The sequence below is a fragment of the Anopheles gambiae genome, chromosome 3 (genome assembly GCF_943734735.2).
Source record: "Anopheles gambiae chromosome 3, idAnoGambNW_F1_1, whole genome shotgun sequence".
NCBI classification, from domain to species: domain Eukaryota; kingdom Metazoa; phylum Arthropoda; class Insecta; order Diptera; family Culicidae; genus Anopheles; species Anopheles gambiae.
Window position 1 is genome coordinate 38,111,824 of NC_064602.1, and position 27,281 is coordinate 38,139,104.

Consider the following 27,281-nt stretch of genomic DNA (forward strand, 5'->3'; position numbering starts at 1 on the left):
CAACAAATCCTGTCGCATACAGTCTCTGCAGACTTTGCAAACTTTGTTATAAAATTTCTACAAATACAAATTCTGCTAAATTTCCTACGCTAATTCAAACCTTAATTCCTACGCTAATTCCTACGCTAATTCCTACGCTAATATCTACGCGGAATTCCTACATTATTCCTACGTTGTACATTTACTACCGGGTATGGTTTATCGACTGGAACTTAGACTGTATCGATTCTAGACCTGGACCAGGTCCAAATATCATTCCAAATCCGAATCAAGTACAGTTCCTAAAACAGTTAATGCATGGTATGGGTTAATGATCGGTTCCAGGTATTCAGTATCAGTTCCAGGTCCTTTATGAATTTACTTTCAGTTCCAGGACCGATATGAACTCATGAGTAGTTTCCGAACCGGTATGTGTTCAGTATCAGTTCCAAGTTCGTTATCGGTTTACTTTCAGCTCCATGGCCGATGTGGGTTCATGATAGATTTCAAGAACGGTGTGCGTTAATGATCGGTTACAGGACCAATATGGGTTCATGATTTCTTGGCCGATATGAGTTCATGATATATGAGTTCATGAGCTCCAGGAACGGTATATCCTGATATCATGATCTGTTCGAGGACCAGTATGGGTTCATGATAAATATCAGGGCCAATATGGGTTCATGATGGGTTCCAGGACCGGTATTGGTTCATGATCTGCTTTAGGACAGGTCTGGGTGCATGGTCGATTCCATGACCGGTGTGGGTTCATGGTCGGTTTCATGACCGGTAAGGCTTCATGATAGTTTCCAGGGCAGGTATGAGTTGATGATAGGTTCCAGGACCAGTATGGGTTCATGATAGGTTATAGGGCCGGTATGGGTTTATTTATTTATTGAAGATAATTGCGTGGCGCGCGCAGGGGCCTCAGCAATATTAAAAATAAAATAAAACTTAAGATAACCTTACTTGCTATATATTTGGATGCAGACATGAACATTTAAACGTGGCAACGGTAATATTGAAGTCAAAAAAGCAGTAGAACTTATTGAAAGCTATTAGTATCAGTTCCAGTACCCGTATGGATTAAAGATAGGTTCCAGTACCGGTCATGATCAGTTCCTAGATCTGTATGACCAGTATCATTTCCTGAACCGATTTGGGTACAGTATTGGTTCTTGGACAGGCATAGGTTCAGTAACCTGGTGACGGACCGGTATCTGCAGTTCTTGAACCAGAAAAGGTGATGTAGTGGTGACAGGACCAGATTGGGTTTGATTTTGGTTTTAGGTTAGGAGTTTTAGGTTATTTGAGTTTAGGGACTATTGTTTTCAGTGTACTCCTTACAGTAAAGGGGAGGAGAGTGCTAGAGTTACGACACCAAAGATTGAAAGGAGCTATGAAACATCATGCAGCGGAACCATTTTTCTGGCTGATAGAGGCCACCATAAACTGGGTGCAGTGCAAGGTGAGAGTATCGAACTTGATTTTATAATCGTTCGAATGTCACAGGGGTCTGAAACAAAGTCTGTCTGGCTGTCCTGTCTGCTCTTGAACATCGTGTTGGAAGGTGCCGTGCAAAGCATGGGGCTAGACCAGTGGCGATTCAAGGGTATCGCCCTAGACCCTAGGGGGTGCAATTGATTCGCCAGCCTCGGGGTCCCAACGTCCATCCTTCCGGGGGCCCTTGTCTCTAGTACGGATCGCTAAAGTGGCAAAGAAGTGTGGAGTGATAAATAGATTGGCGAAGGATCTCGATTTTTTTTGGGAAAGTTAATCTCTACAAATCATTGATCACGCCACACGTTGACTTCTGCTCATCCATTTAGTTTCTTGGCAATAAAGGTCAAATTAAAAGACTTCAAAGGTTGCAAAACCGAATTATGAGGTTAATTCTGGGGTGCGGTCGACGTTAAAGGGCCTGTTGCCTGGGTACCTGGGGGAGAGCATAGTTCGGGGGTCCAATATCCATCGGCACCACACACGCAGGGCAAATGAGCCAAGGGTACCTAACTTGCATTCCCTAAGTGCCAGAAACTCTTTGTTTTGCAAAGGGATTCAACGGTACAACAGTCTACTAGATGAAATTAAGAATGCGAGAAGCTTGCCGCATTTCAAACGTAAGTGCGTCATATATGTTGAACAAACTGTATAATTTGAAATATGTGTAGATGTCCCATGTCATTATTAAATGTGTAACTGCAGTTGTCATCACGATCTTTATGATGATGATAAGATTTTTCTTTATATACTATAATTAAAATTAGAAAAAATATAAGAAAGAGTCAACATAGGTTTGAGACACGCGCGCGTACAAGTGGATATTCGGGATATATTTGGGGGAATTTACGGTTTGCACACGGTCTGGGAGGTCACAACAGGATTCACTCATTGATGATTGTAAGTGGCCAATTCCAGATACATTAGGTTCACCTGCTTCGGAAGGTAGGGCCCTAGAGCCAATCATTGGCACTAGTGGAACTGGCCATATGCATGTTGCAGTTGTGTTCTGATAAGTAGTGCGACGGATCCATTAGTTGGTTCTTGGCGAGCTACGTAAGGGATACATTAGATTCTCCTGCTTCGGAAGGTAGTGCCCTGGAGCCTGCCATTGGTGCCAGAGACCCTGGGGCCAGCGGTTGGCACTAGTGGAACTGGCCATATGCATGTCGCAGTTGTGTCCTGATAAGTGGTGCGCCAGATCCATTTATTGGTTCTTGGCGGGCTACGTAAAGGATGCTAGGGAATACCATTGTATTCGATGGAGTACGACCCGTTTTTTCTTGATTAAACTATGTTGGTCATCTTGGGTGTGTGTATGACTCGGACAGTTGCATACGGCATACTATAAAATGGCGATCTACGAGGCCCCTAAATCGGCGGGGCCTCAGGCGACCGCCTAGTCCGCCTACCGTTAGATCCGCCACTGGGCTAGACAATGACATCCGTAACATCATCTTCTACCGGTCTCTCCAATTTCTTGGTATCGCGGATGACATCGATATCATCGACAAGGCAATAGTGATGGTGTGTGAGGCTCAACCGACTCAAACGCGAAGCAGCAAGCCTACTGACTTCTTAAAATTGATTGCGAATCAATACGTTGAAGACTAAATACCTGCTTCCTGATATTTGAGCCCCTGATAGGACCATCCTCGGATATTTTTCGTCTACGACATCCTCAAGGTGGTAGAGGAGATTCTGCTATCTTACTTCGGACAACGACATCAGCATCGAAATCTGGAGCCTCATTAGTTGGAATAGTTCTTTAATTCACAAGCAGATGTCATTATCTTCTCAAGCAGTGCCATCTATTAACGAATAGCTAAACAATTGAAGTATGATCCATAATTTTATAGCGATTCCCAACTATCAAAATCTTGAGCCCGGGGCAGTGCTTTTTCGCAAGCGATTTAATCAGGCGTGCTGTAAAAATCGTTGCGAATCGTCGTCCGACGTTATCTGTCTAATCCAACAAACAAAAATAAAAAACAAAAAGAAAATAAAAGAGAGAGAAAGATAGAGATATATACTACGTTCTAGTCCACAAATGACAGTCATGACTCGCATTCGATGGAGCTGCCACCGGTCCAAAGTGGATTAAAAATATCAGGTGGTGGATTAGGGCCTTTGGGGGGTCGCCATAGTTGAGGGACTTTACGTCATTTTAAAACCGTTGACCATTGGTTTCCACACACAAAGCTTAGCAAATATAACAGATTTCTTTGTTATTATGTGCATTTTAGTGTGTCTATTGATTTTATCGAAAAAACGTAATATATTAACAAAAGATTTGATGATTTGTTTATGCACGAAATTTAAAATCATGCTAGCATGAGTTCTAATCTCAAGTAAATTGTCCATGCGGCTCGTAGATAATGAGGAATTAATGTAAAAATTGAAAAAAAATAATGATTTCTTAATTTCTATCATCAAAAATGTCGAAAACACAAAGAATTCTAGAATAAATTCACAGAATAACACAAAATAACACACTTTAATGTATGTTTCAATGTTAAATAAGAACTCACAAAGTCCAAAATATATTTTTAAAGAATATTTATTCGAAAAAATGGGGTAGATAAATTACAGTAGAGCGTCGATTATCCGGGCAGCTCAGGACCGGACGGTTGCCGGTTAATCGATTTGCACGGATAATGGTCCAAGAAATGTCAAACGCATATAAAACATATGAAATTCACTAGTTTTATTATTAATTCACCTAGAATCAATCGATTAATCGTTAGTATAATATTATTTTAATCAATAACTGTGGGTTTAACAACTGTTCATGAACAAAATGAATTTCGAAAATATCCCTAGACACTACAGAGCTGCACAAGAAACTGGTTACCCAATTGATTATCGCTGCAAACTTTCGCCGTACGTATGAACAGCTGTCAGATTTATGCGCACGGTTAAGCCGCCCACCGGTTAATCCGTCCCCGGATAATCGACGTTCTACTGTATATGAACAAATTTAATTAATGTAAACAAAGTTTGAATCCTGGGGACCTTACGTCAAGTGACGAATTGTCAAAATGCACTAGAGTCCACCACCTGATATTTTTAAATCCACCTTGCACCGGTCTAATTTAACCATACCCCGCAATGAAATGTATTGTTTTATCTTTCTTTTAATAACATGCCAGCTTTCAACTTATCTGATAGCAATGCATACTTATGCTAATAAAATCAATTTTACTATTTCCTTGAATTTTCGTTTTCAATTTTCAAATCACCAACGGCATATGCTATAAAAACATCCCTTCCTTTTCACTCCACGCTGTGGAGCACGTTCGCAGCTGTCAACTCGGCGAGCGTGCCCCGGTCGTCGTAAACAAACTTGACATACACGCGAAACGGGAAGGAAAAATAAAACAACTCGCTCGCTGCTCTGACGCCCGCCGCGCTTTGTGTCGTGCTCAGCAAAGTTTTGCCAAATTTTCGTGCCCTTTCGCGTGCTAACGGTTTGAAAAATGTTCAAAAACACTTTTCAGTCCGGTTTCCTCTCGATACTGTACAGCATAGGCAGCAAGCCGCTCCAAATTTGGGATAAAAAGGTTCGCAATGGACACATCAAGCGCATCACGGACCAGGACATACAGTCGTTGGTGCTGGAAATTATTGGCACCAACGTGAGCACCACGTACATCACCTGTCCGGCCGATCCGAAGAAGACGCTCGGCATCAAGCTTCCCTTCCTGGTGATGATAATAAAGAATCTAAAGAAGTACTTCACGTTCGAGGTGCAGGTAAGTGGAAAGTCGGCATCCGTGTACCGGTGTAACGGGTAGCATTATCGGGGTAGTTAGTTCAGCATTTTATGTAAAATAATGTCGCGTCATTGCCTTTAAAGCACAGGTAGCAATTCCTGCAGGAATGGCATATCTCTCTTCAATTGCCGTTGAACCTCCCACACCCCAGGCATGTGAAAGTTCAACGATTTTAACATAACAACGGAAGCGACATTAAAATCCATGCGGAAGCACAGTGGAAAGTGTCATGACCGTTGTCATAACAAACCAATCAATGGGGCGTGGAGGTGTGAATGCATGTTGCATGGGCAAAGCTAAAGGGTAGGCTTTGCTTCATTTTACGCTACCGCTTACCATATGCTCTTTTTAATGGTTTACTTGTTCATGCATTTCTACTCATAACTGTTTTAATGGCTTGTAAAAAAGAAACTTTTAATTCAATCAAACAAATTTCACCAAATAATGCCAGTGTCGACCGCAATATTTGAAGTTTGTTTAACGTTGCCCGGGGTTATCGGACGAACAAATCAGGTTCAAGCCAAACATTGCCCCCTTTCTGTCTGTTGCGGTATATTGGCAGGCGACAGTGGGGCGGTTCTGCTATGCTAACTTTGATTTGCTAGCAAAGTTGGTAGGTCACTGCCTCCGCCAGACACAGCTAACACTCACCTGTATTGGTTGCACTGTACTTTCACTAAACGAATTAATTAATCTCGCTTTCTTGTGACGCTTTAGTTTGGTTCAGTGTGCCAAATTGAAAAAAAAAGTCTGTATTTCTTTTGACATCCTTCTGCTCTTCATTGCCGTTCTTCATTTTAGGTATTGGACGATAAAAACGTTCGCCGCCGGTTTCGTGCCAGCAACTATCAGTCGACGACGCGCGTTAAACCCTTCATCTGTACCATGCCGATGCGGTTGGACGAGGGCTGGAATCAGATCCAGTTCAATCTGTCTGATTTTACCCGCCGCGCCTACGGTACCAACTACGTGGAAACGTTGCGCGTGCAGATACACGCCAACTGCCGAATACGCCGCGTGTACTTCTCCGACCGGCTGTACTCGGAGGATGAGCTGCCAGCGGAATTCAAACTGTTCCTGCCGATACAGAAGCCACAGTCGAAAGCGATTGCCCAGCAGGCCTGCTAACACAGACGCACAGACACCGAGATACATTCGGAGGAGAGTGTGTATTTTAGGTTAAGACGCAGGAGTGTGTTCATAACATATTTGCGTAGGACGATGCCGTTTGCAGTTGATTGCACATTATCGAGAGCGTGTGAGTTTAGTTTACCTTTAGGCTAAGTCTTTCACACACATACATACAAAACATGGTTGGCAGATGGAAAATTATAAAAAAGTGTCCTTAAACAATGATCCAAAGCTTAATGTACCGCGCACAGCATCCACCTTCCGCTGCTGTGCGCCTTTATGGTTTGCTTTCTAAATAACACACCCCAAACCCAATAGTTTCGATGTAAAGGATGTGTTTTGGGAAACTGCGAAACGAAACACCTGCACAAGTACGCACATATCGTAAAATCGTGCTCGTAGTGTGAGTGAGTCACACAAATGTAGGTTTAGTGAATGTTTGATTACCGCAACTGCCATGCTTTTTTAATTTATTCTGTGAATTAAACAAACGATTGAATAATAAAACCAAGTGGCGCTCTTTGCTCAAGTTTTGAATAAATACGAACAGTGTAGCAGTTTTTCATCTACTGTATCGTGACTGTGCGGAAAGGGGCAAGTTGACAAAACGTTGTAAATTCCATTATTTTAAATCGTCTCGACAAGACCTTAATTTTATGACAAGGAAAACTGATATAACTTTTTATTGAAAAATGAAGGCTAATTAATTTTTTCACGTATCTTTTGTAATTTATTACGAGAACATGTTGAACTTAATGAAAAAAAAACTAATATTTTCTTTTGATATCCCTTTTCTCTACGACCGGCATACCCAGCTATCCCATACATTTTGTATGGGAAGTGATAGCTTTTAATTTGAAAAATTTAATGACTTTTGATGTAATGAAGATTAAAATTTCAAATTTGGTTTAGAGATAAAGGCACTAGTCTCATTTAATTTGTTGAAGAAATGGGAATTTTAAAGATTCATTATCTATTCTTTTTAAATATTTTGTAATACATGAAACCAATTTTTTCATGAGCAGCCTTCAATGCTGCACCATATAAAATGCATTAGTAATTACTTACTTCATGGATGATTCTGATTATCTTTATTTAATATGAATAGAAAAGCAGAAAATGTTTTTTTCAAACACTTCGTTTAAATTTAATTTATTTAATAAAAAATGCAAACGTATAAAATGCTTTGTATATTATTTAAATATGCATTATGCTCTACTTTTTCCTCAAATGCGCTCTCTTCCCAAGTAGCACAATCCTGTTAAGAAACCATTAAAAGTATGCCTAAAAGTACAGGCGGTCCCCGAGATACACGGTTAATGGGGACCGAAAACGGCCGCAAAATACCGCGTATCTCGAATTTCCGCGTAAGTCGAATCTCGTGATTTCCAGCTAAAATATCACAAATTTTCGTGTAATTTTGCAAGTAGGGGGCGGTTTTAGTCATTTTATGAATTATTTGATATGATCCTGACTGAATATAACAGTTTTAAACATTTTTAAAAAGTTTTTAACATTGGATCGAAACGGAAATTATTTGGCAATTTACAATTGATGTGTCAAAACAGTACAATTTTCTCAAAGAACTGTCAAATTTAGAAAACCGTGTATCTCCGAATCCGCGTATAAGAGGTACCGTGTATCTCGGGGACCGCCTGTATTACTTTTAGCTTTCCATACAGCAGTAATTCTGGGGCTTAAAACACTGCGTAACGCATTCCTGGCTTCGTCAATGTTTCGTTAAAATTTAAAATTTAGCTGGTATTTTCAACGAAAAAGATCAAAATTAACGAAAATATCGACAGGGATGGCTGTATTGCTGTTTCTCTTTCTATACGAATTTTCTAGATCTTCGTTAAGTTACAACAATGGGTGTTATTATTTCATGGAATAAATGCATAAATGCAACACGAATGCTTTTATTCGACATTTAATCATTTTGACACTGCATATTGTCACTGTATCACATAAGTTTCATTCATTCCACGGGTTTCTTCCATCAATTTAGCATGGAGGTTAGCTGCAGCCGTGGACGGAAAACATGATGTCCAAACGCTATCCGAATCGAAAATGCTGCGAAATATAAAACTTATGTAGCTCATTTGTAGAGATTGGTAATAGCGATACACTAACCTGTTGTAAAAGCATGATGATACACAAATTAAACGATAGCTGATAGAAAATGTCGCAGACGCTTGGTTTTGTTGTCATCTACACACAATACACACGAAGCTTGACGAACTTTTTGACATAAGAAATGGAGGCGCCATGTACGTGACCATGTACAGTATGTCTCAAAAATTATCATCATCAAGAGTATATTATTTTGTACAAAAAATATTTTTTTATAAACATTTATCTAATTAGCATATCCTTCATCAAACTCATTGCATATAATTTTTAAAAATTTGAAACATTATTTTTTTATTATTTTTTTATTAGCACCGTAGATTCAAGTGAACGAAAAAAGAAAAACATTTTTTACATACCATTAAACAAACAAATATTTTGTTGTGAAAATAAATGCGCATTATTACATAAATAAGAATAAAAAATAATTTTCCGAATATTGAAACAATGAAACTGGAGTAGATAAAATTTGAAAAACACTGTGTGTTATATTGGCCCGAATCGAAAAAAACAGGGTAACGGAATACGTCGTTATGCTGTAACGCTAACAAATGTCACATTCTCTTAAGAAACTCTATTTGATTTTTAAAGGCTTTAAAACACTGTTAATAATCAAATAAAGTTTCTTAAGGCTACTTGGGTTCTAACCATATTTCAATTATAAAATATACGATCACCTGAAAATGTATGGAAAAAGGTACTTTCCATGTATTTTACTTATAACAGCATAGAAAAACCTCAATTGAAAAGGTTTAAAATTTTAAAAAAAAATATTGAAAATAGTAATCGAAGTAATAGTAATTTTCAATGCAACAAAAGTTATTAATGTTTTAGTTTGTCAAATAATAACTTCCAATACAAAATGTATGGAATATCCGAGTATCCCGGTCGTACATATGAATGTGTAAATTTGGCCATTGAGACAACGGTTAATTCAAAGAGAAAGAAAAATATCCCCCATGCTCCCCATTTTAATCCTTTCTGTCAAACTTTCGAACGTCAAACTGTCATTTATTGCCGAGCCGATCCGACACGAGCCGCCGATATTTGCGCAATCGCATTTGTTGCCAAACAAAGAGTCGTGTAAACAAGAACAGCAAAAACAAGATGTTCGTCGTTCTCGTCGTCGTCGTCGGCCCACGTATGGAAAAGCGGTGCGTACCGTGAGGCGAAAGGTCATTATCATCACTGCAACTGCATCCCGCGAATGCAAACGTTGCTTCACCGCCGAACAGTGCGAACCAGCTAGCCGAACGAACCATTTCGTAAACGTCCGGCCAACATTCAAGCTCGCTCGCGGTGCCTCAGGTTTCAAGGCAATTGGTGCGGTTTCAGGTAGTTTTGTCGTTCAAGCACACCACCACCACCACCCACATCCCCAGGAGGAGGAAATGTTTAACCTGTTCGCGGGCAAGGACAAACCGGCGGCCAGCGGTGGACCACTGCAGGGCTACAAGGTGACGGATGTTGAGCGGAGCCGCAAGTACGGCGTGGCCGCCGACTCACTTCGCATGCTCCGGGCGAAGGCGTCGGAAAAATTCAAGGTAAATAACCTGGCAACCCTATCCCCGGGTTGGTGGCATTGACCTGTTTGGCAGCTTGGCGTCGCCTATTTTGGCGTCCCCTAGATGCGCTGACCCGTTGCATTGAATGCATCGAAGTGGAAAGGTCAAAGGCTTTTTATAGGCAATTCCAAAAATGGGAAATGTCCTTGATAAGGGGGGGATTGGAGCAGCGGTCGATGTGTGTGTGTGTGGTACGTAAATAGGAAATGTGTCAAGGTCACATTGGAGAAAGTAGGTCTGGTGTGTGGGATATACTGATAATTCTTCTACGAGTATAGGAATGAATTAATAGTATCTTGTTAATCTGTATGCTATTTTCTTTACAGATACCAGAATGTCGTGTGTACCTTGCCCAGGACGGCGTGGAAGTGACCGATGAGGATTACTTTCGAACGCTGCCCGCTCAGATTCTGTTCGTGGTGGCTGGCAAGGATACGATCGTGCAAACCGGTACGAATCGAAGCATTTAATTCAATGCCCACAATGTAAATAATTCGGTATTCCTTTTTTGGTATCAATCCACATGGGAGGGATTTATCAGATTTCGAGCTAATGTACAACGCCATCAAGACGGCCCACACGGACCTGCTGCATGCGGGCGAGCTGGCCCAACAGTTTGTCAGCAACAATCAACCGGAGATTTCGAAAATCCTCTTCAACGCCCAGCGTGGTCGGGATGATTTGATTCAGCGCAGTGCCCGGGAAGAGCACGCCGAATGGTTTATGGGTAAGACGAAAGCCGCTGTTGTGTCGTGTGACTGAGCCACGGCTGAATTGATGGTTTCTGTTTCTCACCTTCTTCCCAGGAATTGACGATCGCGCGGTAAAGACAAAGGAGGAAGTGATGAAGCGGCGCGGCCAGGATCGAATTCGTGGCTATTTTTACAAAACCAAGGACGAGTTGACGAAGTGCGCGATGTACCGGGGCAGCCCGATGGCGCGTGAGCTAATCGATGAGATGCTGGAGCTGTTCCGCCAGCTGCTGGTGGGATTCGATTACTTTAGCTGCATGTTCGACCGCAGCTGCCAGCGCCGGATGGAGCTGAAGCCGGACACCGAGGACGGTGGGGACGAACCGGACGCGCAGCGGATTCCACCGAAGCGCTTGAAACTGTTGGTGCAAAGCTCGCTCGGCCGGGGCTGCCGGATCGAGCCGTACAATGTGGCGCTGTGCAGCGAGCGGGGCGACTTTCGGTGCATGGGCGTGTGGAAGGACGAGCGGTGCCGGTACGCTAGCCATCGCATCAATCCGTACGCGAGCCGGGAAAACTTGATCCTGTTTCAGGTGTGGAATCTGGACCATCAGGTCGAGATTAGCCGGAGCGTGCTGCCGTCCATACTGGACAACGTGGAGCGGATGGTGTCGAGCGCGGATGGCGGCGGCGGTGGCGCACCGATGTGCAAGCTGCACCGGCGCAAGGGCAAAAACTTGTCTGTGATAACGTACTTCCTGGAGCTGTTTACGCTCAGCAATCTGAAGCTGGTGCACATCGTTTGCCACGACAAGACCGTCCACGAGCTGATCTCGAACGGGACGATCATCTGCGATCGGTGCGAGGAGTATAAGTACATTAAGCAATTTCAGCGCAAATTACGGGAGAAGAAGGACGCACTGCTGTAAGACAGACCTGGTGTGGCGTGGGTGTGGCGGTCAGTTTTGACTCGGTTGCCAACGATCTCGTGACGTAAAGACAAATATTTAAGCAAAATATATATATTCTACAATAAACGTTCTCACCTCATGGGCGCAATCGTGTGTGTTCGCTATATAATGCCAAAAAGCGCGCCGTGTACCTTCTTTCATCCGAAACACGAGTAAGGAGACGAGTTTCGATTGGCTTTGGTCAGTACGTTTGGTCTTTATTTACATCAGATCATATTTAGAAGGAGAAATCAAGTTCACGCTTCATCAAGTTAGTTCGAACAATCGTTACTCTGGCACACCGATTAAATATGTTTTTACACAAAAAATGTCACAATTAAATGCCTACCAATTACAAGGATTGTAAATCTACACAAACACGAATTTACCTCCTAAAACATAAACTCCAAATCCTGGATGTCGACCAGCGGAAAATCGTCGGCAGGCAGATCTAACGGTTTTACGGACGAAAAGCGCTGATCATTCAGTGGCCGGAAGTTGTCCTCGTTCCACGACACATCATCCAGATCCGGCAGATCGAGCGGATCGGGCGTGATCGGGGGTAAAGGTTTGCGCTTGATCGCACACGACACGCCGGTGAAATCAATCATCTGTTCCAGCAGATCGTCCCGCAGACAGTTCGACTGCTCCCAGCCATACTCAGCGTACTGTGGCGAGAATGTATCGAATGCAGCTGCACTGTTGGATGGTTTGCGGGCAGGGGCAGCTTTCTCGTTGGTCAGTCCAATCTTGTGCATAATGCTGTTCGCACTTGCTTTTAGCTGCTTGCCCTGTGAGCCGATGATGCTTTTGCCTTTGGCATCTTGGTGTACAACGGTGCGCTGCTGTCCCTTGTTGTTGGTTAGATCTTTCAGTGCGAAAGCGGACGAGGACCGTGAATCGCTTCCTTTCAGTGAGCTGAGGTTCTCTGTGGAATGAGACCGAAAAAATGCGTTGAAAAGAGTAGCGCAATATAAGATACAAGAATGGGTCACTTACTTCCGACAAAGTGATGATTTCCGTTGGCTTGGTTTTGGTTGTTAAGAATTCCGAACGCTCGTGCAGATGCCATTTTGTGATGCTTTCAACCGAAGACAATGGCGTCGCAGATCGGGATGCTGGTGCGATGGAGTCGGATCTCCGTGGAGTGAAACTAGACGATGTAGAGCACAGTGCCGTTGCCAACTGTGTGACAAAATACACGCAGAAAATGTTCGTATTTTAGCGAAACAAAAATTCGGTTGCAAATGAGCGCGTAGGTCGTGCTTTGATTTAAGTCGAGTGACAGTTGAAAATGGAAGTTCAACTCGACGTTGTAAACGAAGCCTAACTGTCAGTCATTCGATGTAAAACTGGTATAATGTGCTGAATTGAAATTATACCAGTTTGAAACTGCAATAATGAGCGGTTGAGAGTTGAATTATAAAATCATTCAGTGATTTGCCCAAGAGAGACTCGGGCAGTGCTTTGTTTTCCCGTTTCGATTCAATCGTGATGTGGGAGAAGGGAAGGGGGATAAAATATTGATAATGGCACATTTTGCACATCATCTTTTGTGTAAAACAACGATTAGCAGAACTGGCCAACATTATTTTCTTTTAAACTTTTTGCCATTATTTAGTTATTTCTAAACATCGTGAGACTGTCAAAGGGTTGAAATACACCGTGTTTTCATGGTTTTGAAGATTTTTTTAGCATGACGAGTCTCGTGGTACAGTCATCAACTCGAACGACTTAACAACATGCCCGTCATGGGTTCAAGTCCTGGATAGACCGTGTCCCCATACGTAAGTCTGACTGCTATGGGTAAACAATTAGCCACTGAAAGCCAAGTCCATTAAAGGTACCGGCAGGCCTTGGCCAACAACGGTTGTTGTGCCAAAGAAGACGAATATTAATGAAAATTGAAATTGTGGTGTATATGAAAAATTATGGGGAACAAATGATATCTCTTGTTCTGGCTCACATGTTTCTTTACTTATTTATTTGTACCCATGTTTGCCTTACTCATTTGGCTGAGATAACTTACATTGCATACCGGTCACCGGTTCAACCGGTTTGTCCGCAACCAAAGTTAAAAATTAAAAGCAAGTTTCGTTTAAACGTATCAACGTTATCGTAAAATCAAAATGTTACGACCAAATATTAAATTGCCATACCATGGCAAGAAGGGGTTTATTTGCTCCATATAATGTCCGTCTTCTTAGCCGGTCTATATAGTACAGTCGTCAACTCGTACGACTTAACAACATGCCCGTCATGGGTTCAATCCCCAAATAGACCGTGCCGCCATACGTAGGACTGACTATCCTGCTATGGGGGGGAACCAATTAGTCACTGAAAGCCAAGCCCACAAGTGGGTACAGGCAGGCCTTGACCGACAACGGTTGTTGAGCCATATAAAAAAAAAATGTCTGTCTTCTCTTACTTTCAACACTCAATTGCAATTAATATTGAAATTTGAGTTTGTAAGTTTTCTACGCTCAATTTTTAATCATAATTTCTACGCTAAATCCTACGCTGATCATATAACGAAGCGGAACAGGAACTATATCGGTCCCAGGACAGGAAGACGTTCATGTTTTAATCCGAATCTAATTTAGGTTCAGGTACAGTTTCAAGATCAGAAACTGTTTCAGGACCGGTGTGGGTTCAGATTCAGTTCCAGCACTAGACTAGACGGACACTACATGGAGCTCCTTGCCATGCTCGACAACTCCCGACATGCATGGTTTCAACCAATATTCGTCGGGTTTACCTATAATCAGGGAATACACCTGTTTCCATCTACGTTCGAATCTCGTGCCGTTTGCATCGAATCGCAAACCGCCTGCTTCGAATCGCATGCCACTACGATCGAATGCGTGCACCCATGGTTGAATCGCGTGCCAGTACGGTTGAATCGAGTTCCACTATGGTCGAATCATATGCCACTACGATCGAATTGTGTGCCGCAACCATTGGATTTCTGAAAGCAAGAGCATAGTAAACTGTTTGTTAGTAGCATAGTAAACAAGCTATATCTTTCTTCGCCGACGGCATTTCGTTAGTAAAATAGTACTAATAAAAGGCAGTTATTCACTGATTACACGTAAAATCCTTGTTATCGACGAATATCGTGGTCCCTTGTTGATGGTAAAATCCTTACCGCGCGGCTACACGAGGTGAAATATACAGCGAAATGAACTATTTGACAGGCGAAATATCTGACGGATAAAGCATCACAGCAACCAGCTGATGTGCAATGTAAACAAATAACGTGCACAAAATCGTAATTAAATCCATTAAATAACTTCAATATCGAGTACTTCGTCAATTTTCAGTCAACAGTTCATAATTTCTTCTAATTAGGGAATGTTCTGCTTAAGAATATATTATTTTTAATAGAATTTCGAAAGCGGATGTTGTGTCTCCCCCAAACCTTTAGCTGTACCTGTCAGATATTTCACCTGTCAAATAGTTCATTTCGCTGTATATTTCACCTCATGTAGCCGCGCGGTTAAGTTCAACTAATATTCGGTGTTCGTTGTTGATGGTAAAATCCTTGGTTTCAACCAATATTCGTGGGGTTTACCTATAATCAGAGAATAAATCCCTTTTATTGGTATTTTAAAAACGAAATGCAGTCGGCGAAAAAAGATATAGCTTTCAAACGTAAACAAACAGTTTACTATGCTCTTGCTTTCAGGAATCCAATGGTAGCGGCACACGATTCGATCGTAGTGGCATATGATTCAACCATAGTGGAACGCGATTCAACCATGGTTGCACGCATTCGATCGTAGTGGCATGCGATTCAAAGCAGGCGGCTTGCGATTCGATGCAAATGGCACGAGATTCGAACGTAGATGAAAACAGGTGTAATAACTGTCGCTAGTGACAGAAGAATGCAACGGCAACAGCAGTGGCAGCAGCAATATATGTACCTTCGCCATCAGACGAAGCTAGCAGCCACAGACTGGTGGCGGATATCTTTTTTTATCTCTTCAGACGAGGCCGGCGAGTCCTATTGTCAAAATGCAACATGTACTTGTCGGATAGTCATCGGTCAGTTGACAGTTGACGACGATATCTTTGAGGTGGTAGAGGAATTCTTTTTATCTTCGAACGATCATAACTTTGAACAATCACATCAACACTGTAGTTCATATACACAATTTAAGTGAATCGTTCCTACAATGATCCTCCGCATCTGTTGAGATCGAAAAGTTTTCGAGAATGTACGAATTGAGTAACGCAAGAATATCGCCAGGATACGATGGCTGGGGCATGTTATGAAGATGCCGGACTTATGCCCCACCAAGAAAGTTTGATGAGTAATGTGTTTCTTCTTTTAGTGAAGTGAAAAACTGCGACTTTCATTTCGCCATGATGATGCAGTTCCATATCGCTGGGAAGTTACAGACAAGGACGAAACATCCTAGAGATTGTTGATTGCGCCATGTTACAACGACGAGCTCCACCATAAGCAGACCAAAAGTATATAGAAAGCTAACGATTTAAGATCGTTAGCACTTCTTCCGATGGCTATATTTTTGCCCATGTGTTATTTGTTGTTCCTTTAGTGTGTATTTTTATAGTTGAAATTTATTCTCATATTCACATATTATAACAATTAATCAGTTTAGTTATTAAAAAGTGTTCTTTTTCTTTTCTCAATAGATTTGTTCACTTTCTTTCTTATTTCTATATCATAACTGATTTGTCCGATAATTTGCTATAATTATTGTCAATTGAAGTTTGTTGTGCACTAACTAAGGGTCCCCTTATCTTTTCAGATTCGTATTTGTACTTATATTTTTATTATAATTATCAGCGTAAATGATTATACCGTTATGATTGAAATTACCGACAACTTCAAATTTCGGGCATTCGGCATGTTTTTATTGAATATCTTCATACCCAGTCCCCGGACATGCTACTTTTTAAATTATTTATTATTAAAGGAATTTTGAGGTTGACCGGAATATGAATCAAATCGTACGTAATTTGAAAGATGAGCTCGAAACTGTCCGGAATATGAATCAAAATATCGTTGCAGTTTTATGATATTTAGCAATGCCTCGAGTAAAATTATTGACAATCTTTGTGTTTTGCTCAAATGTATAAGGTTTGCTTTAGCAAAGTGAGTAATACAGATGTTTGACCGATTAAAACTGAATTATTAAAAAATATTAAATGCCTAAAATGTCTTAAGTGTCCGTAATTCGAAGCAGTACAGTATGAATTGTATGAATGGACGTCGTCTTTCCCTGTATTAAATTTTTCTTTAAAATTTTTTGACACATTATCCTTAATTTGTACTTGTACACCTTTCCTGTCTCTTTTATGGAGAAGACAAACCCTTTTGGTTTTTTGAAATTTGGTGATTTTATATTTTTGAGTTTTAGGGAAGGTCATTTTTTGGGAATGCCAGTTAGAATGTTAGAGCGTTAGCTTAGTCACAGGTCTGCCTCTGTATGGCTGTAATCTAAAATTGAATATTAAAATTATGGTTCGAAAATTTGAAATTCAATTTAATACGCGATAAACAAAAATATTACCTAATCAATTTGTGATTTTTTTCAAGTTTAAAACGCTTGACATACTTCTGTCGAAAGTAAACCGTTAACCGTTGGGTAAAACTCGAACCACTTATTAACATGCACCCTGCTGAGGAACGCCCCATACGCTGTGTCCTCACCATTTATCAAATCCATTAACAGATTCAACGCCATCGGTGCAAACTGGTACAGTTCACTCGATTTGTATGCATCAGGTCAACTCCCTAATACCACCCAAACACCTCCCGGTGACACAAAAAACCTCCCATTTGGTCCACACAGTAAGAAAAATCCCGTTCGCCCTCAATGCTCATTGCACGCGGTGTAAAAGATGTGTAGGATTAACATTTTGATTGGTTGCGTGAATCATTCCCCGTTTGGTGGATATTTCTTGAAGAAAGCTTCTTCATCTGTCGATCGACACGTAACGTAGAAACTTTTCCCACCACGCGCAGTACGGAGAGCACCCCAGTCGCGGACCTGGACCGGGAACGGCGGGAAGATTGGTTTGCGGCTGTCGCCGCGATGGTTTGGATGGATGTGACTTGTTATGCTAATTTGTGGCAGGTTTTGCTTTTGCTCGTTCCCCGGTTCCCTTTTGGAAAATGAGCGATCCCGGCTAGCTCTGGTGAGCGATCGTTTGGCGATGGGGCAGCTCGTTGGCTTTCCAGGCATGGCGCTTAGGGAAGCGGGATGCAGATGTGTAAACGGGAGCTAGGGTTCGAAAATTGCTGATTGTATTATGCAAACGTGTTTGAAGTTTTATGTTCAGTATTCCAGTGCCATTTTGGGTGAGGAATGTGAGTTACTTGCACGAAAAAAAAGAAGGTGCAACTGGCACTGGCAAGTTGACAGGTGCAATTGTGTATCCGGTGGGATGATAAACAAACGAGTGTTAAGTACGGTGTATGGAACGAATTGTTGTGTTAAAGTAGACAAAATAGTAAAAAAACTTTATCTTTTCCATGTTACAAATCCTTGTTAGCCTTGAGTAGTTCATTCATGGAAGCACAATACTAAATTATATTTTATAATGATGGTAACAAGTTTAGCTATTCATCGAAATACCTGCTAGTTTACTGTATACTTCTAAAACTATGTTGCATTATTTACATTTTATGCAATTAATTGTGCTAAGAAGGCTTGAAGAGGTTTCTCTGTTTGGCACATTGGCTTTGTTTTCATTATTTTCTGCTTTTTACGTACCACGAACTGTGAGCATTGCTTACTTACTTTTCCGGTGTTACAACCGCTTGGTTTGCCTCAGGAGTAACCGAAACCGGTTACGGTCTCGCGCCTTCGTCTGCCAATCCGTTATCCCGGCTTTAATGGCGGACGCCTCCACGCCATCTTGCCACCTTAATTTGGGCTTACCACGCCTCCTCTGTCGTTGTGGACGATCTAAAAAGATTTTACTTAGACTTTTTAGAAGAGGTTGCCGTACATCTCGTATGGCTCGTCGTTATAACGGCTAGAACGAAGAAGGACAATGGAGGGTCCTTCCACACATACGGGGCTAAATATCCTTCTGAGCATCTTCCTCTCGAAAGCTGCTAAGAGGATTTGGACAGTGTCCATATCTCAGAGTCGTATAAGAGTATCGGTACTATATAGGTGATATATAGTCCCTTCGCGACAGGAACTGATTTCTCAGGCTGTAGAATGACCAGTTGGCAGTCAGCATCATTGCGTGCAACTTGGCTACCATTCTATTGTCGTTGCTGACCTTTGACCTGATATAGGTGAATTCTGGGACAACTTCAAAAGTATGCTCACCTATCTGTACGTCACGCCTACGTAGGTTCTGATTATTTATTGGTAGGGTCGCTGATGTTGCCACCATCAGTTTGGTCGTTGTCTCGTTTATATGCAATCCGAGGTTCTCTGTCGCCTGCTTGATCCCTTGGTAGGCTTCTGCTACATAGGAGAGCCGCAGACCAGTGATGTCTATATCATCAGCGTATGCCAGGATCTGGGTTGACTTATAGAAGATGGTTCCCGTAGTCTCCACCCTCGAGTCGCGGATGGCCCTCTCTAGCGCCAGGTTGAATAGGAGACAGGCAAGCCCCCTGGGGTAGACTTTTGGTGGTAGCAAGAGGCCTTGAGAAATTTACTTCCACATTCACCTGGCAAGTGACGTTGGTCATAGTCATTCTAACTAGGCTTATCAGTTTGGACGGGATTCCAACAGAGCTCATAGCGTCGTATAGTTTTACAGTTGTCAAATCGGGTAAGCAATTCACTAATTAAATTTAGTAGAGAAATTAATATTTTGTTTTGACCGCTGAACCAAAGCTGAACATAGTTGTCAGTAACTAGCTTTTACTTAAAAATGTTGTTCGAGCATGAGTGTTGAGGGTATGAAATATCTTCTATGTTATTTTTTTGCCAAAATTGATTCGTTGCCATGAAATTATTCATTCTAATATATAGAAATTGCACATAAATTTAAATGTAATACCATTTGAAAATTTTGGACAACCCCTTTGAAAATATCAAATATGTTTGTTTCCTGTTAATCAGTTTTTCTGCTGTGTTAATGTTGGTATTCTTATATTTGCTTGCACTTAGCCTTAATATCTTCTTCTTCTTTTTGGCACAACAACCGCTGCCGGTCAAGGCCTGCCTGTACCCACTAGTGAATTGGGCTTGGCTTTCAGTGACTTATTGTCACCATAGCAGGATAGTCAGTCCTACGTATGGGGGCACGGTCTATTCGGGACTTGAACCCATGACGGGCATGTTGTTACGTCGTACGAGTTGGCGACTGTAACACCAGACCGGCCCTAGCCTTAATATACTTTGCTCATATTTACATGCGCTTAATATACTTTGAATGAGCATTTTGGATAGTAACAGTACTGAATTTATGTTAACTGAAATGAAACTTTCTGATACCTATTTATTTTATTTATTGTATTTGTTAGTTTCTAATGATGGCAACAATAATCAACAACATCGGTTAACATTTTACATCATAGCTTAAGTGATACGATCTGGCATTTACAGTTTTTTTTTTTGTTTCATTTTTTAAATGCTTAAATATGTCTTCTTCTTCTTCATTTGGCTCAACAACCGTTGTCGGTCAAGGCCTGCCTATACCACTTGTGGGCTTGGCTTTCAGTGACTTATTGTTTTCCTCCCATAGCAGGATAGTCAGTCCTACTACGTATGGCGGCACGGTCCATTGGGGGCTTCAACCCATGACGGGCATGTTGTTAAGTTGTACGAGTTGACGACTGTACCACGTGACCGGGTTAAATATGTATATGAATTTATTTTAATTCATTTTTGCCTCGTTATTTTAATTTACGATATTAATTTATAGTATATCGTCTTTGATTAAACTCCGTTTCACTAATTATATTTTGTGTTTAGATTTTTCTGCGTTTTATTGTACCTTAAAATATACCACAAAATTAAGTGTCTTTCTAAAAGGTCATGAATTGCCAATGTCATTTAAAATGCTAGCACTGTTATAAATTATCCAATTTGATACGTTTTCCTTCACGCTGTAGACGCAGATAAGCGTGTCCTTGATGCATGAAAATGAGAAAACGGAGATTTATTAATACGCTATCTCAGAACCAGGCTCATGGATGCTCATGACTCATTTTTTTTCCCGCGATATATAAGTGTTAAATATTCATGCATCTTATGACAATCTTTATCAAGGCCGGTTAACGATGAGGCTCCAGCGCGCTTTCATTGTGTAGGGTTTTGTTTATTCTGTTGATTTCCGTGCCCGTGACGTATGTGTGTGCTTAGGTGTCAATTTATCTTTTTTTATTTAATTCATTCCAAATGTACTTAGAATTCTGATGAAATCAGAATTGTTCTGTCGCAGTGTACGGTTAGACTGGATAGACATTACGTACAGTCCGCATCTTTTGCACGCTACAACCGGGTACATTCTGGTGGGCTGGAAGGGACGGAGCAGCGCATTGTGCCATTTTTATTTACATGGCTCAACGAGGGCAATGTTTATGGTGATGATGATGATGATGGTGATGATGATTGCTAGAGCTAGTTGAAGAGCAACAGCCGATGGAAGCGGTTCTGCGAGACCGTCAGAAGCAGTAACCGCAACCACCGATAGATGCACGAGATGCTTATGCTTATGGAAATTCCAAGCGCTTATTCATATTCATGCCTAATGTTTGCCTAGCCCAGCAGATGGTGTACATTTGAGTCTGGCTGCCGCGCAGATGAGCTGACGCGGTGGCATCCTGCAGGATACAGTTCCACAGAAACGGCCCGGAAAGGCTGATGGGACGGTACAGCTACACAGCATTAGCTGTAGCTGAGATAAATGGTTTATCGCGAGGTGCAAAATGAAATATAACTAGACCACGGCACGGAGGCGGCCTGAATTTGATCTTTCATTGAGTGCCGTGGAGTTCAGATGATTGTTAGCCGTGAGAGGTGCAAGTTATGTTATAAAATACAGGTGTCCCCCGAGATACGACTGTATTTGGGACCGAAAAAATGTCCCAAAGCAAGGCGTAAGTCGAAATAGTCGTATGTCGAATATCTGTGAATGTAAAGTTTATAACTGAAATTGAAGAGTTGGAATCTAAGAAATCGTGTATTTTATTTAAAATAATGTACGATAATGTATGTCTTTTCACTAAAAGCGATATAGAAATTCAAGACCGGAGAGTTGTGGAATCTATGGAAAGGTGTTTGTAACGGTTATAAGCACAGCAATTCAAAAAATATACCAATTCCGTCTCAATGACAACTTTTAACTGTCAAAATCAAAATCGTCGTATCTGCGAATCGTCGTAACTCGAGGGGGTCGTAACTCGGGGGACGCCTGTATTCAAAAATATAATTCTTTGCTGGATTTTTTTGTTTAATAAAAGGCTAGACGAAAATAATTAATTATTAAATTGATGTTAACGTTTGCTGGGAGAGTGATTCTTCTTTGGTGCAACAAAAGTTGTCGGTTAAGGCCTGCCTGTACCACTAGTGGATTTGGCTTTCAGAGATTTATGTATTACCATAGCAGTATAATCAGTCCTAAGTATGGGGTAACGGTCCATTTGGCACTTGAACCCAAGACGGTCACGTTTTTAAGTCGTACAAGTTGACGACTGTACCACCAGACCTATGCATTCATTATGATATGTTTAAAAAAACTCGTTCATTGGGATACTGTTTGCCTGTGATCTAGATGTAGTTAGTCCCAGCAGTAAGCATCTAACATGGCAGTGCGCCATCTCTTCACGCTAAGGACCCGCTGCCCATTGGCCAAGTATTACGTCTCAGCACTGATTCAGTTGTATCTATCCGTACTCCAGAATCGAGACTCCACTTAGTGTAATTTAATTCAATACAGGTCTGACTAGCGCAATACATATAGCTTTCACGACGTAACAACATGCCCGTCTTGGGTTCAGGCCCCGAATAGATCGTGTCCCCATACGTAGGACTGACTATCCTGCTATGGTTAATAAATAAGTCACTGAAAGTCATATTGTTGTGCCAAAGAAGAAGAAGATATTGTTATCTTCTTCTTCTTTAATTGTTGCTTAATTACAGTTGAGCTCGTTGCGCTAGGGTGCGTTGTAAACTATTATCCGGGATACTCGGTCCAAGTGATAGAGTAAATTGGTGAGTAGTTCATAGCGCCTCAGATTCCTTAATGGAAAGATACTGTTAGGATCTGGCACTGGGGGTTTTATGATATCAACAAGCAGTTGTACATGGAGTTTGACACTTGGTGACTGAAATCATCTCAACACTCCATACAACACCACACGCAAAACTATAGGCCTCAGATTTTCAGCCTAGATTATTCCAGTCTGAATTTTTAATTGAATGATTTAACTTTTCTACTGAAGGATAAATCTTGACACAAGATTAAAGGTTAAAATTTGATCGGGTCTATTTTTTTGTTAGAAAAATAGAAAAAAAAATCAAAAATAGGAAAATCTAAATCTGAACAATTTAAACATGCACCTTTGTATTTACACAATTGCTAAAATCCTGTAAGGCGGACCGTAACTGTCACATGTGAAGCATATCTGCTATACACAACTTATTATAATACACACTATCAGCTATAGACACATCGTAACACACTTTGGAAGGCCAAACCACACCATTGTAACACATTCATTATAACACATTCAGCAAATCAGATCATACTATAACAACGCAACCGGAAGAATTCACGCCACACCGTTCATATAAAAACAATTATGACACACTTATCAGAACCAACCGAAACGTACAACATAAGCAGGAACAGTTTATGCATTATAACCCAAAACAGGAACTTAGTGACAATAACTATCGTCAAGACAAGAAGACAAACGTAACTAGCTGAGTGAAAACAATAACTTTCCAACATACAACCCGGAACCAAATGTACGAAACCCATTGTGTATAAATAAAACCAATTCCGACCGTGGCAGGTCAGATTCGTTTGGACTGTCAGGATAGAACTATGCCCATCCAACATCTACCGACTTCTTATTTAAAGAGTTTAGTTACGCTCCCTCCCCAAGGTAAGGCCTCTAAAATCCAACGTTTCCAGTAAGGGAAACCTCCTAAAGGTTTCTATGATCACCTGGACGATCAAGTGTCGAAAAGTCCGCTCGAACAGTGTTTTATTCCACCTCGACTCATGTCAGTACAAACTGACCTATCGCGACGGTACATGAGGTACAGTTGTACGATCATCGCATTACACATGGATACAATCCGGTTGATGCATACTATTCCACTGACGGGCAAACATTTTCAGCTTTCTGGCTCAAAATATAGAAAGGGTCACTATTGGAATTTCTGGATTATCTAGCATTGAGTATACATTTGAATTTCAATAATCAATCAAAAATTCAATAATAGAATCAATAATAGACTAAACATTATTCCCTGAAATTTGTATCATGACGATGGATGAACGCATAATGATGATGACACGTGAGTTCAACAAAGGAACATACCAGTATGAGAGAGTACTGTTATGTGTATTGCCTTCATCGAGTCCATCGTTACATGGGGTTCTTAAGGAGTCAAGAAAGTGTCCCAACATTATGAGAACTTCTGATAACCTGTATGTAGCTTCTGTGAATTGACATCACCTGCCAACTACACACCAACGCCGACACCATGCTCTCACCAAACATCAATGACTAGCTAAAACTAAAAAAAACCCTGTTGTACTTTTATTAAGAAGTTTAATCCACTTTACAGGAATACCAAACAATAATACCAAATACACATTATAGTATTAAGCTTCCCGAAGAATACCAGAGAAAAGATTGTTGAAAGTAGGCAATGGCTAATATATATTTTTAAATGGTATAAATAGTATAAAACATATTATTAAAAAAATGCATGTAAATTTTGATTTGAATAGACGAATGAGCCCAATAAGATCGATGTCTTTGTATAAAAAAAGTCATAGTCAAAAAAATATTAAAATCAACAGCGTTGATTTTGGTGTAAAGTTTGTAGCGTGTACAAGATCATCTAGAACAGGATCTTGTGAGGGAGCTTAGAGTAGAGGTTGAGGAAGTTGAGGAAGCTTAGTGCTCAGAGTTCAAAACAAACAGCCCGTTTTCAGCCAGAGACTGAAAGCCAGCTATTAAACTTAAAACATGGTTTGTTTAGAACTTTAATAAGCATATTTAAAAATAAAATCCTACTTGAATGGTTTGAGAATGTTTATATAGTAAGTATCATTTGTAGCAATAACATATTCGAAAACATGAACATTTTTTGCAACTGAAATATGCGCGGAAACATGAATACAATCAGAGCGTTTCACAGTAATCAGTAATTAGGTGTACAATTATCCCCTAGCATTGATAAATTGGATTATTCGTCGCCTACCGAAACATTTGACGCTCTCAGTAAAAATGGACCAGATTGGAAAATGACTGGGGAATGATTGGGAAGATAGTAAAAATTACTCTTGCCTGCACATTCCGATGGTAATTTTCGGACTGTCACTATGGTTCGGTTAAACTTGTCCGCATAAATCATTCCACCAGTGCATCCTTACACCGTCCTGGTCCTGGTTCCATCCCTCCTGGCCCCATCGTAAATTCGTGCCGCTCCATAATCACTTGTTCGTGTCTTTTGATGAAGTGTTGCGCCGGGTTTGATGTGTGTCCGTGGGGGCGTTGAGTGGTGTTGTGTTTTCCCCTCCCTTGTTTGTCGTTGCTATCATTATTTATATCCGATTTTAGTCGACGAATTTCGTGGGCAGCAGCAGCAGCAGCAGCAGCATTCACACATCAATCCAGCCTCCCATGGTCAGCGCAACCCACAGCACGCTGTGTAAATGATGCTGTTCAATAATCTGTCGTATTTACACACTTTGTGCTGATTTTTTTTTCTCTCCACCGCATGATACCGGGAATCGGCGTGGTTATTCTGTGTTTTTTTTTTTACGTTGTTGCGGCGTTCGGTTTGTGTGATTTATAAAGTTTATGAATGAGTCTTTTTTTTCTCTACTTTATCGGCATACCATTCTCGCACTGCACACGGTGCTTTATTGTGTTGCTGTGCCTGTACTCGTTCTGCTGCATCGTTTTTATCGCTTGTCAGTCATGTGCGATTTTGGATTTCATTTTATATCCCACGAATACGGATTTTCCTGCGTTGTATTGGCTGAGGCCGGTGGAACGGATAAAGCTGATGTTACGAGTTTTTTTTCTGTTGTTGTTGTCAACTTTGGAATTTGTTCTTCCTCTCCCCCCTCACTCCAAATTGCTATCCTCGAGTTTCAATCTTTAGCGTGGGCACATCATTCCTGCCCCCCTTCTCACCCACCACCACACATATACTCACAGGGGGTATCGCCGGCGGGGTGAGGTCACTCCGCATGGGTTCCGTTGTTTGCCCTAGAGCGAAAGTCAATTTTTGTCACTGCATGAGTGAGCTTTTTTTCTGCTCGAGGTATTAATAAATTAACACAAATTTAATCCAAAACATTCGTCCCATAAATAATGCTCGAGCACAAAGTATTTATGCCAAATCGACAGTGGCACGACAGCGCGCATGAATGCGTGTATCGTCCAGAGTCGACAGACAGGGAGAGAGAGAGAGAGTGAAGGGGGTTTGGGTCAAAGTGTCCGAAGGCGAAGCGAAAAAACCAACAAAAAGCAAAACCGAAATCTCGTGCAATGTTGCACATTAATGACTCTACATGGTGATTTTCATTGTCTGCACAAACCTTGCGGGTGCAGGCAGCGTGGAGTAACCGATGAAAGGATTTATATTTTTTTTAAATGTTTTTTGCTCAAAAGACTGTTCCCCTGCAGCAATTGCCAAACGATGGGACGCGCTGGCCCTCACTTGGGTGGCGCTGGGACGTGTTTGTGAACCTCTGCAGGGAGGACTATTATGCGTTTAATTGTTTATCGCGTCGTAGGGTGTTTTAACTGAAAAAAAGAAGTCATAAATGTGTATACTTTTTCATTCAACATTTCAGCATTTTAAATGGAATTAACATGCAAGAAACTGCAGACATGTTTGATACAAGTAGTCATATTTTGCCACATAGAATTTAACAATTTGTGTCGGAATCCAATTTGAAGTATGTTCATAAGAATGTTCCTTTTTGATATGGCTTAATTATGGTTGAATATAGTGCTATTCCAACTCGATTTAGATTACCACAGGAAGGATTCAATTTGGTTGCCCTTGTGTTGATCATCTTCAAACTATCCTTTGATGTCTAACCCTGCGGTCTATTCATTGACCACTTCGGAAAAAGATTGAGATCATTCATGGCCTATTTTATCATCATTTCCGATACCTTCTTAAGCTGCGGCCGCTTCCGAGAGGATTTGGGCGAAAAATTCAATTTCACGTCAAGGCATTGCTGCATGCTTAACACTTCTCCTCCCGACTGATCGATGCAAATCCAGCCTGGTAAGCTGTGTGAGCCGTTCCCTCAATCTCGAGCCTCGAACTCGGCTGCATGTTTGTTTGTCTTTCGCTATTAGATTGAATGGGCTAAAGATCTCGACTCGATTCGTTCGATCAG

At 41.2% G+C, this 27,281-nt stretch overlaps 3 protein-coding genes and 1 long non-coding RNA gene across 4 annotated transcripts; 2 read left to right on the plus strand and 2 right to left on the minus strand.

The window, feature by feature from the left end:
* Window positions 1-4,820: 4,820 nt before the first annotated feature.
* Window positions 4,821-6,927, plus strand: LOC1279068 (cilia- and flagella-associated protein 20). Its single transcript, XM_318737.5, has 2 exons — window positions 4,821-5,234; window positions 6,057-6,927. Exons 1-2 carry the CDS (start codon window positions 4,959-4,961, stop codon window positions 6,381-6,383), a joined length of 603 nt encoding a protein of 200 aa, XP_318737.3. The 5' UTR covers window positions 4,821-4,958; the 3' UTR covers window positions 6,384-6,927.
* A 1,350-nt stretch (window positions 6,928-8,277) lies between these two features.
* On the minus strand, window positions 8,278-8,642 carry LOC133393446 (uncharacterized). The gene is made up of 2 exons (XR_009766171.1): window positions 8,520-8,642; window positions 8,278-8,459 (listed from the first exon to the last, which is right to left on the minus strand). It is a non-coding gene; the product is annotated as an uncharacterized LOC133393446 (long non-coding RNA).
* A 918-nt stretch (window positions 8,643-9,560) lies between these two features.
* On the plus strand, window positions 9,561-11,862 carry LOC1279069 (DNA fragmentation factor subunit beta). Its single transcript, XM_061662601.1, has 4 exons — window positions 9,561-10,060; window positions 10,408-10,531; window positions 10,623-10,808; window positions 10,888-11,862. Exons 1-4 carry the CDS (start codon window positions 9,908-9,910, stop codon window positions 11,700-11,702), a joined length of 1,278 nt encoding a protein of 425 aa, XP_061518585.1. The 5' UTR covers window positions 9,561-9,907; the 3' UTR covers window positions 11,703-11,862.
* Window positions 11,863-11,915: 53 nt separating this feature from the next.
* Window positions 11,916-13,040, minus strand: LOC1279070 (uncharacterized). Its single transcript, XM_061662602.1, has 2 exons — window positions 12,723-13,040; window positions 11,916-12,651 (listed from the first exon to the last, which is right to left on the minus strand). The coding sequence occupies exons 1-2, from the start codon at window positions 12,793-12,795 to the stop codon at window positions 12,116-12,118; spliced, it is 609 nt and encodes a 202-aa protein (XP_061518586.1). The 5' UTR covers window positions 12,796-13,040; the 3' UTR covers window positions 11,916-12,115.
* Window positions 13,041-27,281: the final 14,241 nt, after the last annotated feature.

Excerpts from the sequence above, each read along its gene's own strand:
- LOC1279068 (XM_318737.5), top strand. The coding sequence starts at position 4,959 with ATGTTCAAAAACACTTTTCAGTCCGGTTTCCTCTCGATACTGTACAGC. Across the intron at positions 5,235-6,056 it reads ACTTCACGTTCGAGGTGCAG|GTATTGGACGATAAAAACGT; the intron begins GTAAGTGGAAAG and ends TCTTCATTTTAG.
- LOC1279069 (XM_061662601.1), top strand. The coding sequence starts at position 9,908 with ATGTTTAACCTGTTCGCGGGCAAGGACAAACCGGCGGCCAGCGGTGGA. Across the intron at positions 10,532-10,622 it reads GGATACGATCGTGCAAACCG|ATTTCGAGCTAATGTACAAC; the intron begins GTACGAATCGAA and ends GGGATTTATCAG. Across the intron at positions 10,809-10,887 it reads GCACGCCGAATGGTTTATGG|GAATTGACGATCGCGCGGTA; the intron begins GTAAGACGAAAG and ends CCTTCTTCCCAG.
- LOC1279070 (XM_061662602.1), bottom strand. The coding sequence starts at position 12,795 with ATGGCATCTGCACGAGCGTTCGGAATTCTTAACAACCAAAACCAAGCC. Across the intron at positions 12,652-12,722 it reads AAATCATCACTTTGTCGGAA|AGAACCTCAGCTCACTGAAA; the intron begins GTAAGTGACCCA and ends CTCATTCCACAG.